The sequence below is a fragment of the Zalophus californianus genome, chromosome 15 (genome assembly GCF_009762305.2).
Source record: "Zalophus californianus isolate mZalCal1 chromosome 15, mZalCal1.pri.v2, whole genome shotgun sequence".
NCBI lineage: Eukaryota > Metazoa > Chordata > Mammalia > Carnivora > Otariidae > Zalophus > Zalophus californianus.
The window spans coordinates 72447220-72460739 of record NC_045609.1 but is presented as its reverse complement, the minus strand read 5'-3'; the positions used below and the strand labels follow the sequence as shown (position 1 = coordinate 72460739).

At 43.8% G+C, this 13520-nt stretch overlaps 1 protein-coding gene across 20 annotated transcripts in view; it reads left to right on the top strand.

Moving 5' to 3' along the window:
* ABLIM1 (actin binding LIM protein 1) overlaps positions 1-13520 on the top strand; it is a 294439-nt gene that overhangs the window by 166353 nt on the left and 114566 nt on the right. For all 20 annotated transcript variants that reach the window (XM_027596949.2, XM_027596962.2, XM_027596956.2 and 17 more), the window contains exons 3-4: positions 784-967; positions 4655-4764. In XM_027596949.2, the coding sequence (XP_027452750.1) occupies positions 784-967; positions 4655-4764 (294 nt within the window). The remainder of the gene's footprint in view (positions 1-783; positions 968-4654; positions 4765-13520) is intronic.

Sequence of the window (13520 nt, the reverse complement as noted above, 5' to 3'; positions counted from 1 at the left end):
TGAACACGTAGGCCACGCCCAAGCTCCTGACACGCTGGGAACTTTGCCCTATCTCCATAATCCACGGCTGCACAGTTTCGAAAGAGACACCAAAATCCAGATACAGCAAGGCATTCCCTTTTGCAGGTACTGAGGTCCTGAATGACAGTTTTATCCTGGACACATTCCCTTTTCTTTCCTCTTTTGTCTGTTCATTTTTATCTCTCCCTGTAATATATAAATAATTGGCTTATCCTGTCTGCTGCCCACAGAGAAAATTAAACGTCCCAATTTTTCGTAGCTATGGGAAAGTGTTTCCAAAGTGGGGAAAAAAATGGACATTGGACATTTCAGCTCCTGCTTTCCGTATAGTGGGAATTTATTACTCAGCTCAGTAATAGTCTTGGCCCAAACCAAGTAGTTGTGAGGGCAAGCAGTGGATACCTTTCCTAAATCACACTGCCGGGGATACCTTTGTTCATAACTGAGACAGCACATACCAAGGGCATCTTTCCATCAAAGACTGATTATCTCTGAACCTTAGACATACCACAAAAGTCATTGAGCCCCAGCCAATGGATTTTACTTGTATGTGAGATTGCATCGCTCCCAAAAGGAGGGAAACAGAAGGGGAGGGAGGCAACAGAGAACTCAGAGCCCAACAATAAATAGCTCTTTGTACCAGTCCCCTCCCCTAACCCCAAGCCACTGAGCTCATGGAGTAAGTTCCCAGCACGCAGGGGAAGGCAGCGCTGCCCAGCAGCTTAGCAGATGTTGACCAAAGGCGAACTTGTCTTTCCACAGTGTGCGGCTGTGACCTGGCACAAGGGGGCTTCTTCATAAAGAACGGGGAGTATCTCTGCACCCTGGACTACCAGAGGATGTATGGGACACGCTGCCACGGCTGTGGGGAGTTCGTGGAAGGAGAGGTGGTGACTGCCCTGGGCAAGACTTACCATCCCAACTGCTTTGCCTGTACCATCTGCAAGTAAGTGGTGCCTTCCCCCAACAGAGAAGTGCTGGGTTCTGCTCTTAAAGCCTGGGATGTACACCTTTTGTCTTGAGTTGCACTGTCTTGAAATATTCTTTTTCTGATGCACCCTTAGATTTTTTTTTAAAATGTTCCTATTGTTTTATCAGTCTTAGTCAAAAAGTCATTTAGTTGGGAAACTTTACACACGAGGTCCTCTACTAAATAATATGACTGATTTTAAGTGTCTTGAAACCAAGTGTGAAAGCAGCTCTGGGTCTTGAAACAGTTTGAGCAATGAAAACCTTAGGAGGAAATGGCATAACTGCTTGGAAGGATAAAGCTTCTTTGGAAGTATACGTTCATGTGTGTGTGTTTAAAATAGTCTCGTTTACTCTGTAGCAGAGCTGGGCAAACTCTGCCCCATGGCCCAAATTAGCCCCAATACCTGTCTTTGTAAATAAAGTTTTATTGGGACACAGTCACACCCATTTTTTCACATATGGCTGCTTATGGCTTCTTTTGAGCTACAGTGGCAGAGTTGAGCAGTCATGACAGACATCATATGATCCGCAAAGTCTAAAAAAAATACTTACAGTCTGAACTCTCGGGGGGAACAGTTGACCCACCCCTGCTCTCTAGGCTTCCATCCTCTAGCAAGGTTAAATCTTAACTGCACAAACCAGCTTGGTTAAAATGATCAGTCAGAGAGAAGCAGGGGAAAGTATGTGAAGTGTGAGTGGGGAAAGGTGGTGGTTTCATCGTTCTGTGTTTCGAATACTACACATTATAGAACTTAAGATGGCGTCGCTTGCGGCAACAAGGGGAGTCACCAGCAAGGCTCAGCTACTTTACTGATCTGTCCTAATCGGGCAGTCCCATTCTTTGGGTGTGCTGTTGCTGGCTGTGTGCTCCATTTTGCTGTAGCTTTGTAAAAATGACCGTTCAGAGGAGGTGTTTTGCTTTGTTTTTCAGCATTTCATGTTTCTAGGCCAGAGAGATGTAAACTCTAGAAAGGTAAACTTCATTCTATCTAATTAGCTAACAAGGTAATACTCACAGATGAACCATATGAGATTTAGATGGAGTATTCATCGTAAAATTATTGTAATAATATTTTATAGTTATTAGTCCATTTCTCAAGTATATCTTTTTAAATCCTAATTTTAAAATGCTGGATTCCTGAGCTGAAAATTTTCCTGTATTTAATCCAAAGTAAAGTTTCCTCTTGACCTCTCGCTTTGCAGGCTGTGGCCCACTGCCTGCTTAAAAGCCCTTGGCTGGCATTCGAGAGTCCCAAGTTCTAGTCCTGCTTCCTGGACTATGTGAATTAAGTTTTTCCACGGCAGTTGTTTCATCTGTAAGATAGGAGGCTGTGGACTAGATCCCAGTGATGCCCCAAACCAGGATGAGCAGTGGACTCCTCCCCTGGGGAAGGTCTCTTTACAAATGTCTGTTTCTAACATTTTCCCCCGAACTCTCCTGCTGATCTAGTAGTTTCTAGAGGGCTCCCAAGTATGGGGCTACTCAGCCAGGTTGGAAGGCCCTGGCCCAGGGCTCTAAGAGCCCTCCTGATTCTGGCTTTGAGAGATCATTGTTTTAAAGTCGGTGATGATGAATAAACGTCTATTAGTGATAGTCCTGTCTCCGACGTTTGGGCCAGCGAAGAGGTACTCACTGTTGTTAACTAGCATGCTGCTGCTGAAGATGATGATATTCTACCTGAAGTGGAGGCCTCCTTTATGGCTGACGACCTGCATTCATGTCGAATCTACGTTAACCCTCTTAGCAATTCCATGAAGTCAGCCAGGAATTAGTGTCCCTAATTATGAGTGACTCTGGGTCTCAGAGTTGAAGGGACTTTCCCCAGACTAACACTGCAGGGCTAAGATTTGAACTCAGGTTTCCTGACTCCAAATCCAGTTTTCTTGATAACACACAGTCACACAAATGGCAGAAGGAAGTGAAGCCGTGTGGGCAGAGAACACAGTGGGCTGAAGGGGGAAAGAACTGAAGAGGGTCATTTATAAAATCACACAAGCCAAAGTTCAAAAGACCTGGCCCCATGTTAAGAACTGGACTCTGGTTTATCCGCTAGTGGATCCAGGTGGGATTCAAGTCTAAACATACAAACTTGGCTCGGAGGCAAGAGAGGAGGCTAGCGTGCATTGCAGGGTTTACACCTGAGAGTTAGGGCCTCCTTTAAATGCTGGGCCCCAGGTGCCCCAGGTGCCTCACTGGCCTCAACCTAGCCCTGGCTCCGATCAGAGGCAAAAAGCTTGTGGTTATGCTTCTGGCCCCCTAATTCCTGATGCCCCCTCACAGAGCAGACTGGGGCCTCGTTCGGGTTTCATGGATGAAGCAGTAGGCCCACTGGCATCCACCAAAGCACGATTTTTGATTGTTAAAGACAGAGAAGTCCTGTATTAGTGGATGCCACCTGCACCGCCTGGGGCCAGTCTCCCGAGTTGGTCAATCCAGGCAGGTCACTTAAGCTCTCCGGGCCTTATCTGAACAATGGAAAGTAACACAGCACCAGCACCCTGAGAGAAGAGAGGGCCTCAGCTCAGCACTTGTAAAAGGAGGGGGCGGGGGAGAGAGAACCTGTAACTCTCCTTGAGGACCAGCACAAAGCACATCTGTGGAGTTGTTTTAAGTCCAAATGTACTACCTGTGTGTGTGTTACGGTTAATTACCAACAGTTAGGCAGCTGAAGGGCCACTTAAAGGAGGGTTAGCAGCTGTGAAAGTAAAACTCCTGTCAAAGAGCCAGTGTTTGTTCCTAAGTAATTGCTTCTGACTCAGATGTGTGGGGATGTTTTGCTTGTGAGTTTTTAATTTCCTAACCAACAGAATCACAATTTGAAAGCTCATGTTAATGAAGACTATTGGCAAATTGCCAATTACAAGTAAGCAGACATGGAAATTGTCCTGTGAGTCTTTGTTAATGACTTTTCTTTTTGAAAAACTACCTGCCGCTGAACTGGCCAGAGAAGAAACGGGTAACACACATGCAGAGGCAATATTTTTGCAAACTGTTTGTTGTTGACGAGTGATGCAAAAGGAAATGATCTCTCTGAAAAGAAGTTAATAGTTTTGTGGGGTTTTTTTTTTTAAGTTTTTAGAAGCTAATCGTTTTTAAATAGGTATTTACAGCACTGTTGTATTTCTCCACCAGGGATTGGGCCTCCAGCACTGAAACACCCCGTTCACCCACTCAGATGTCCAGAACAAAGTCTCATTAGGTGCACAAATACCACGTAGGTCTAGGGAAGTGAAGGAGTTAATGCTTGACCTGTAACCGGTTCTCCTGGGGAGGGGCCTTAAGCTTGAATAGGAATTTATGGCATTTAAAATATTTCTTCTTGAAGCGTTTTCCATTTGGAAAATGGAAAATTTTCCTGTGTGTACCTGGCTAGGTGACTTGTTGGAACAATCCCTCCACTAATGAGTAAAGGTAAATCATTCCATTTTACTGTCTGGTTGCTGGTAGAAGCAGTGCGTTCTCCCTTCTCAAAATGAGGCATGTTTATTTGCTTGGACTATATCCAGCTGGCTGGCTTGGTTAATAAGACTGAATTTCAGACATTCTGGCTAGTGCTCCTCAAAGAAATGGAATGGCACCCGGGGGCAGCGAGCAGAAGGAGTAAGGAAAAGAAATTAAATTGCTGGAATAACCTTGAGGGCAATGTCTTTCTGTCTCCAGGCGCCCGTTTCCACCCGGAGACCGAGTCACGTTCAATGGGAGAGACTGCCTTTGCCAACTGTGCGCACAGCCGATGTCGTCCAGCCCTAAAGAAGCCACCTGCTCCAGCAGTAAGTGCCCCAGCCACCCGTTGACATGAGTTCCTCATAGCTCAAAGGTCGCTTAGGCAAGTGCCTTCTTCCTTCCTGTGAAGCTGTTAGCTAACGCTGAGCATAGTCGCGTCTAAGGCATTGCGATTGTAAAGCCTGACGCCTTCGCTAAAACCCGTGCAGTGAGAAGCATCTCCCTTCTGTCAAAAAGGCGTAAATACGATTGGACATCAAACTATGCATTTTGAGAGTAAATGAAGGAAAAAGAATGATAAAACTTTCTGTGAGAAATGCCCATTCCCTCATCATGGTGGTTGAGATGTGCAGACATTTGGTGGTGAAGGGATTGATAGCTCTGTGTATTAAAAAAGCTGTCCCCACTGTGCCTAGGGCAAGTGCGGTGATTTATACTTAGCCTTAATTCTTTATATCTGTTATCCTTAAATATTTATTCACTTGGAGGGTTTCTGACACTTATTTATTGAACAGATAGTTTGCTGAGCACCTACAATGTGTGATGATGTTTGTACTGGAGATCCGGGAGTGAACAAAAACTCAGCATCCCCAGGAAGCTTACTTTCTAGCAGGAACAGGCAGACCGTAAATGCAGACACCAAAATAGCTAATATCTAAATTAAAGTAGGACGAAGATGCAGGGTAAAGGGGCTGCATTTATACGGGGCAATCAAGGGAGACCTCTCTCAAAAGGTGACACTTAAGGAGAATCTGAAGTGTGGGAACAAGATATGTATGTGCCATGGGATTTGTCATTCTTTATGACGAGGTCTTGCGTGACCTGTGGGAATCCAGAGAAAACTAACTTGCTCCCAAACCTTCCCCCTGCTGACTTCCCTCATAGTGTTAGTTGCACTGTTTCTCCTAGTAGATAACATTAGGTAAGTCAGTTACCTTTTAAGTGAAATGTATTCTGATCTCTGGCACCAAACAATGAGGCTCTACTTCCATTTCCTCCCTGGGGGCATTAGGAAGTAGACCAGAGGTTTGCCTTGGTTTCTGTGGATTTTACCAATCTTTGGGAGATCTGCAACAAATTCCATTAAGTTCCTCCAGTCTCAGCACATAAGAATGAAATAAGCCACTTCTGCTCTGGAGGAGTTCTGTGCAAGCCATCGCAGTGATTCCAAATCTTTTTGTTAAAGAAGAAGAATCCTTATACCTTTGTTCAAAAAGAATGTTCTGACCAAAGCATTTGCATAGAGATTGGATTTGACCGTTGGGAGGAAAGAAGAAAATAGATGTATTAGTGCATCTTATTCAACACGACCGGATCCTTAGCATGTGAATTTATATGCTCTGCTGATAAATGCTAGCAGCCTGAATAGGGCAAGAGCTACAAAGTAAGGCCCAGTCCTAGACCTCTAGGAGGGTTTCAAGTGCTTCACGCTTCTTACCTACCCTGCCCCAAGCAGGTCACTGGGGAGGTGAGCTGGGGTGGGAATAGTCACCGCGCTGTGTAGGAGGGCCTACTTCGAAAGTACATTACCAAAAACTTTGGAGGAGTTTTTCAATCTAGTTAAGAAAAAGGATTTTGTGAATCCCAGGAAAGAATGATAGCTGCTAATAGGGGATCATGTCCAGAGGCCTATAATTGAAATGGCTATGTCCTTAAATTCTGTAGAGTCCTTTAGTCCAACTGTCTCTCTCTTTTTTTTTTTTTTTTTAAGATTTTATTTATTTGACAGAGACACAGCGAAAGAGGGAACACAAGCAGGGGGAGTGGGAGAGGGAGAAGCAGGCTTCCCGCTGAGCAGGGAGCCCGACGCGGGGCTTGATCCCAGGACCCTGGGATCATGACCTGAGCCGAAGGCAGACGCCTAACGACTGAGCCACCCAGGCGCCCCCTCCCTCCTTTTTTTTTTTTAAGTAAACTCTACACCCAACGTGGGGCTTGAACTCACGACCCTGAGATCAAGAGTCACATGCTCTGCCGACAGAGCCAGCCCAGCACCCCATAACTTTCTTGATAGGTGAGGAATTTAGGGCCCACGGGCATACTTAAGGTCACAGAAGCTGTCCGTTAATAAGGCAGGATTACAGGCAAGTCTTTTGAGTCCTGGTTTTGGGCTCTCTTTTGTTTCATCTCATACTCTTCATTGTTTGATTTAAGAAACAGCAGTGGATCTTTTTAAAGGCTTCCTGTCCTGCCATGCATGCAATTTGGGAACAGGTTTTCTCCTCACAGCGTTACCGAAGTGGTTATTCCAATTTTTTTTAAACATGTTTTTGCTTTCACTGTATTTTCCATTTTATATGACATACGTGTTATGTACATAAGGAAAAAATAAAAATTTTAAGTGTAAAAATGTATCCTACCCAAATTCATGATATCTTCCATGCTATATGTAATAACAATTGCCTGTGCATACATTGTTGGACCAAATCCTATTTTCTCCTTTGCTCTCAATGGATGAAATCTCTTTTCTATGCAACTGTTTTGGTCCAAACAGTTTTATTTTCAACAAGTACTTGTCTATTTAGATCAGTACTCAAATAACATTTATGGGGCATGTGGGGTGTTAAAAAGGAGCTCTTATATATGGATGCACATATGCAAAATGCCCAAGCTGGGCAGGCACACAAATACTAGAGCAAGGGAATTCTCAGCAAGTTGCTGAAATTCACTGGAGCATAATTAGAAAACACTTGGTTGTTATTTGTAATTCCATGAGAATTGCCCTATACATGAAAACTATCCTGATGTGACTTTAATTCTTATTTTAAAAATGGCTGAAACTTGGCAAATTGCCCTAAAGCAAAACGAAAAATGAAGTGCCTCTTTGATACTGTTCACAGAGTCAGTGAAACATATCAGAGAGTCAAGGTCCTCTTTCTCCTTTGGGATGTTCTTTCAAAAACAAATTTGCTCTTAACTGCAATTTTATTTCACATTCCGCGGCTGGTTTCCCATCTTCACTGCCTAGAGGTGAAAGACAGTATGAGAGGAAGAGAAGTGAAGGGTGGTCAACAGATCTAAATCAGTGATGGGGTGAGAATTCACACAAAACAATGTCTGCTTGAGCTTCCTGGATAGAGGTGCGGTTTCTACAATAGCCGATCGGGAGCTACCCCATCTGTACTGCTCTGGCTTAAAGAGGACTCCCAGGGACGTGCCTGTGGCGTCACAGTGCTTCCTTCCACCATACAATCATTCCTTTAACCTTTATATGTAGTCTTCTTTATCAAGCACTCATACAGTGTTCACTGTGGGTCAGGTCCTATATAACTGGTCCACTAATTTTAACTCATTTAGTTCACAGAGCCACCCACTAGCTTGGTACTAAAACTATCTCCTTCTCACAGAAGAAGAAACAAAGGGCCATAGAGGTTAATTTGCCCAAGATTACACAGACGGTAAGCAGTGGAGCTGAGTTACAGACCCACGCTGTCTGGCTCCAGGTGCCATACCGATGTCCCTGATGTCTGTTTCACAAGGTGGGCGTCACTCTGCAGAGCCTCAAGCGATGGCCTGCCTTGTCCGCACATTTACCTGAGTGTCCTGCCTCCAAGGGCTGTGCCCTTTCTACACACCACAGCTGCCTTCCCTTTGTCGCCAGGTTTGATGAATGGAAACCACGAGGACGTTATTCCTGGAAACTACTTCCGTTAAAGATGATTGCCCCTGAATTAGTTAAAACTCTGGCGGCATCTGGTCTGATGCAATTTGAATTCAATAAGCAATAAACCTTCTATAACATGGAAATCATAGTAAAAATTACCTCAAAGGTTGTGATGAACATTAATTAAACTGCTTTCACTATTAAAAAAAATCAGTTGCCTATGCCCAGCTGATCCATACCTTAAAAATTGATGCCCAGGCGGCGCCTGGGTGGCTCAGTCAGTTAAGCATCTGCCTTTGGCTCAGGTCATGATCCCAGGGTCCTGGGATCGAGCCCTGCATCAGGCTCCCTGCTCAGCGGAGAGCCTGCTTCTCCCTCTCCCACTCCCCCTGCTTGTGTTCTCTCTCTCGCTGTGTCTCTCTCTGTCAAATAAATAAATAAAATCTTTAAAAAAAAAAAAAATTGATGCCCAGAAAACGTTAAGTCCAACCAGAAGGTTATGGGCACTCCTCTAAAGCTCAGTTCTTCTCCGGTCTTTGCCAGCAGTTGAACTGGATTCCCATGGGATAAGGAGCCCTTCAATGGGGGAGATATGTGTGTGGCAACCTCGAGCGTAGGGAATCAGGGTTTGGATTGTCGTTTTCCCGCATGGCTCCTGTCTGTTTCAGGCACCTGAGCAGGAGTGGGCTGCTGTCCACAATTACCCTTTATATTTCAAAGGGTGTCTGACTAGTGTCTGATTGTGTGTGAGTTTGGTGGATTGACGCGATGACCACCCACACACAAACACATCCAAGCCCATCTTCCTCCTTCCTACCCCTCTGCACAGCATTGTCATTATTCCAACTGCAATTGGACCTCCTACAGGTATCAGGGCAAATGCTCGACTTGGCCTGAATTTAAATCATTTCAGATAAAGAATCATGTGCATGCTTTCAAAGGGGAGGAAGAACTTTTCTATTATTTTATGTTTCTTTTTATAGTTGCAAGATAATTTTTATTTTATCTTTATATTCCCTCCCAAAAAATCATCTGCAGGTTGAGTGGGATTTGTCTGCAGAGACACCTAACAGTGGGTGGGGTGGTGATGCTCTGATGCTGGTGTCTGAGTGCCCTGGGTCAGGCTCCAGCTCTGCCACTTGCTGGCATTCTCTTTACCTTTCCAGCTTCCCTTGCCTTATCTGTAAAATGGGATGGTAATCATTACCTTGTAGGATTAAATGAGGACATGTATGGAAATGCTGTATACTTATAAAAAAGATAACTTACTGTTCAGGAATTAATTTTTGAGTGTTTGTGTAAGACCATTACTGCTTCCTGTGCCTCTGCTTTTTTCACTCTCCTGTTCATGACAGTTGTCTTTATCTGCTCCTTTGATATTTTCCACCAGTATAAAAACCAATGAAGGCAGAACACATCCACACATTATAGCCCATGGATTGTTGGAGTTTGACTCATGGGGCTGGGTTTTATGGCAGGGTTTCCAACACCAGATCTGCTTCTCCTTATTTGGACACTTTCTTCCTGTGGGAGAGGATGTATGGGTTTCAGACAGGCTGTGGCTGGTTCTGATCCCAGTTCCACCATGCACAAGCTGAGTGGCCTCGAGAACTCAATCTCTGCCTCCATTTCTTTGCCTACAAAATGGGAAACAATAATAGTTTGTTTTTCAATGGGCTGTTGGCGGGGATTTGTGTGAGTAATGTGTTTGAAAGATTCGTGACGTCTAATAAGCTCATCTGTACATTAACCATTATTCTTTATGGAAGTTACAAGACTAGAACTTGAGCTTAGAGATATTTAGAACCAGAAAGGAACAAAAGAAGAAAGCATAGCATGATGGTTAAAAAGATGGCCTCTAGGGGCGCCTGGGTGGCTCAGTCGGTTAAGCGTCTGCCTTGGGCTCAGGTCATGATCCCAGGGTCCTGGGATCGAGCCCCGCATCGGGCTCCCTGCTCAGCAGGAAGCTTGCTTCTTCCCACTCCCCCTGCTTGTGACCTCTCTCTGTCAAATAAATAAATAAAATCTTAAAAAAAGAAGATGGCCTCTACATGTCAGAAAGCCTGGGTCAGAATCCTAATCCTCCCTCCTCCTAGCCAGGGAGCCTCGGGCAAATTATCTGATGGTTTAGAATCTTACCGCCCTCATCTAAAAATTGGAAAATAACTACTTCCAAGGGTTATAATGAGAGGTGAATGAGATACTGCAAGAGAGGACAGTCTAAATGTGGAGAGGGTTCTCAGAAAAGTGGTACAGGGGAAACATGAATAAACCAAAGGCTTTGTTGTTCAGTGTCCTGAGACATAAAGCTGGAAAGATAGAGTGACAGGGCCAGGGCTCAGGAGCCCTTGAGGAGTTTGACAGCGTGGAGCTCCTGAGGATAGCTTTTAATCTGGAGGATGACCAGATGAAAGCCATGTTCTAGAAAGATTAAGGTGGTAATGGTGGTAATGCTATGCAAAATCAATGGTTTGGGATCAGGAATCGGTTGGGGAGATCACTGATTGTGGGCAGAGGTAATAGCAGAGAGAAAAGTTGAAGAAAGTGAATGTCCAAGAAAGACTATAGGATGTCATTCTTTCATTCATTCCACAAACATTTCTTTGAGTATCAATGATGTTTCAGCCACCAGCCAAATTCTTTATAGTTAACATAATATATTACTGTGAGACAGTTGTCACAACTAAGAAACCAACATTGGTATGTAACCCATTGCATTTTAGTTGTGTAGATGTGTGCCCACCTCTACCATCAAGATAATGACCTCATTAATATAAGGACCCTATTTTCTCTCTCTTTCCCAAGGTCTAGCACAGAAAGCCCTACATCAGCATTCTGGAAATTGAATCAAAGCCATCTCTTTCTCTAAGTGGGCTAATAACCATCTTCTCTTTTTAGTGGGTCTGGGTATTCACTGTAAAATAATACAGATATTACAGAAAAGTTCAAAGAAGGAGATAAAAATCACCTGAAATCTCATCACCAAGAGAGCATGTCTATGAACATTTTGGTGAACATTCTTCTGGATTTTGCTAAGTGCTATAGATGTGTACAGCTTTACATACATTCTTCCCATAGCATTCTGTTCACTTATCTTCTTTTCAAAAATCATTTATTGTTTTGAGTGTCACACAAAAGACTGAAAACCTTGGGGCGCCTGGGTGGCTCAGTTGGTTAAACCACTGCCTTCGGCTCAGGTCATGATCCCAGGGTCCTGGGATCGAGCCCCACATCGGGCTCCCTGCTCATGTAGGAAGCCTGCTTCTCCCTCTGCCTGCCACTCCCCCTGCTTGTGCTCTCTCCCTCTCTCTCGCTCTCTCTCTCTCTGTGTCAAATAAATAAATAAAATCTTTAAAAAAAAAAAAAAGACTGAAAACCTTGAATTTGCTTAGGCCCCTTGGCAACAGGGCCCAACCACCGGTGTCTTGGCCAGAGCTGTGCTTTGCATTTCTATTAAGGCAGTGATTACACTGTACTTGTGCTAGTTCTTTGCATGTTTATCTCTCCCACCAGACTATGAGCTACTTAATAACAAGGACTGTATATATATTTTTTGGTCCTCATGAATCTCACTGTGCACACAGCAAGTACACGAATGTTCATTTAATGAGTGAATTGATGCCATCCCTGGAGGGCCTTTGAGGGACTAAATCTCAGCTCCCAGGTCCAGAATGTTCAGTTCCAACTACTGTTTGAATGAGTGAGTGAAGAAGAAGAATGAAGATGGCTGTTGTGGTTTTGTGAAATCATAAAGGCACAGCTCAGGTGCATGGGCAGTAAGGGGGATTGGCATGTTTAAAATCACCTTTATTTTCTTATTTACCAGATTTCTCCCTTATTTAATAAAAAGGGAAGCAGTTATTGCTTCAGATAAATTTGTTGATGACAGTATCACAGATTGGTGTTTTGTTTTGTTTTAAAGATTTTATTTATTTATTTATTTATTTATTTGACAGAGAGAGAGAGAGAGAGAGCACAAGCAGGGGGAGCTGCAAGCAGAGGGAGAGGGAGAAGCAGACTCCCAGCTGAGCAGGGAGCCCAATGCAGGGACTCGATCCCAGGACGCTGGGATCATGACCTGGGCCAAAGGCAGACACTTAATCCAACTGAGTCACCCAGGCGCCCCATGTTTTTTGTTTTGTTTTAAGTAGAAGTGCCAAGGAAGGTATTTCCCCAACTTGAAGTGTGAGGTTGGAGGAAGGGCTCACCACTCTGGGCATCTCAGGTGCAAGTCCCTGGCCTGGAGGGGCAGGGCTCTAACCTGGTGTGTCAGTTCCAATACTGTGGTGCAGGCTGTGGAGTAGCCTGTTGAGAGAGTTTGGAATTTATACAGTAGCCAGAAGGTCATTGCAGAGCAACCTTAATATGCAGATTTTTTTCACACTGAAATCCATAACAATTATGAGTCAGACATAAAGGTCCCAGAGTGACACGTTTTTTTCACTTCATAGACTTGATCGATCGTCTCAGTTGTAGGAAAGGAACAAAAGTTTCTGCTTTAATAGGGAATGGGTATGATTTATGGGGAAGAAAGTACAAGTGAATACAAAAAGTGCCTTAGCGAATGGAAAGTTAATGACATTTTGTTATTTGCTTTGTTTCACTAGACATGCCTCTTACATAATAAGACCCACACCTTCTAACAACATAGCGGTAAAATTAGGATTTTAATGATTGGACCAGAATTCTTCAGTTGAATTTTAGTTTTTCAGTAGCAGTAAAAATCTATGTTTATCAAGAGTTGTATGGCCCAAAGATGGTCCCAGAAGGATATTTGAGAAACTGCTATTACTTGTAGTACTTGTCTCCAGCAGGGAGGAGAGAAGGAAATTATTTTTACTATATGAAAAAAAATTTAACTGTGTATATATGAATTGCCTATTTAAAACAAAAGTAGATTACAAATAAAATAATGTGGGGCGCTGGGTGGCTCAGTCTGTTAAGCATCTGCCTTTGGCTCAGCTCGTGATCCCAGGGTCTTAGGATTGAGCCCCAGTCCCGCTCCCTGCTCAGGAGGAGAGTCTACTTCTCCCTCTCCCACTCCCCCTGCTTGTGCTCGCGCTCTCTGTCAAATAATAAATAAAACCTTTTTTAAAAAATAAAATAATGCTAATTTTACAAAATAAAATGAAAGGTCTATTCCAGACTAAAGTCTGGTGCACTTTGCCCTTTCTGTGACCTTCAGTGTGTGCATATTAA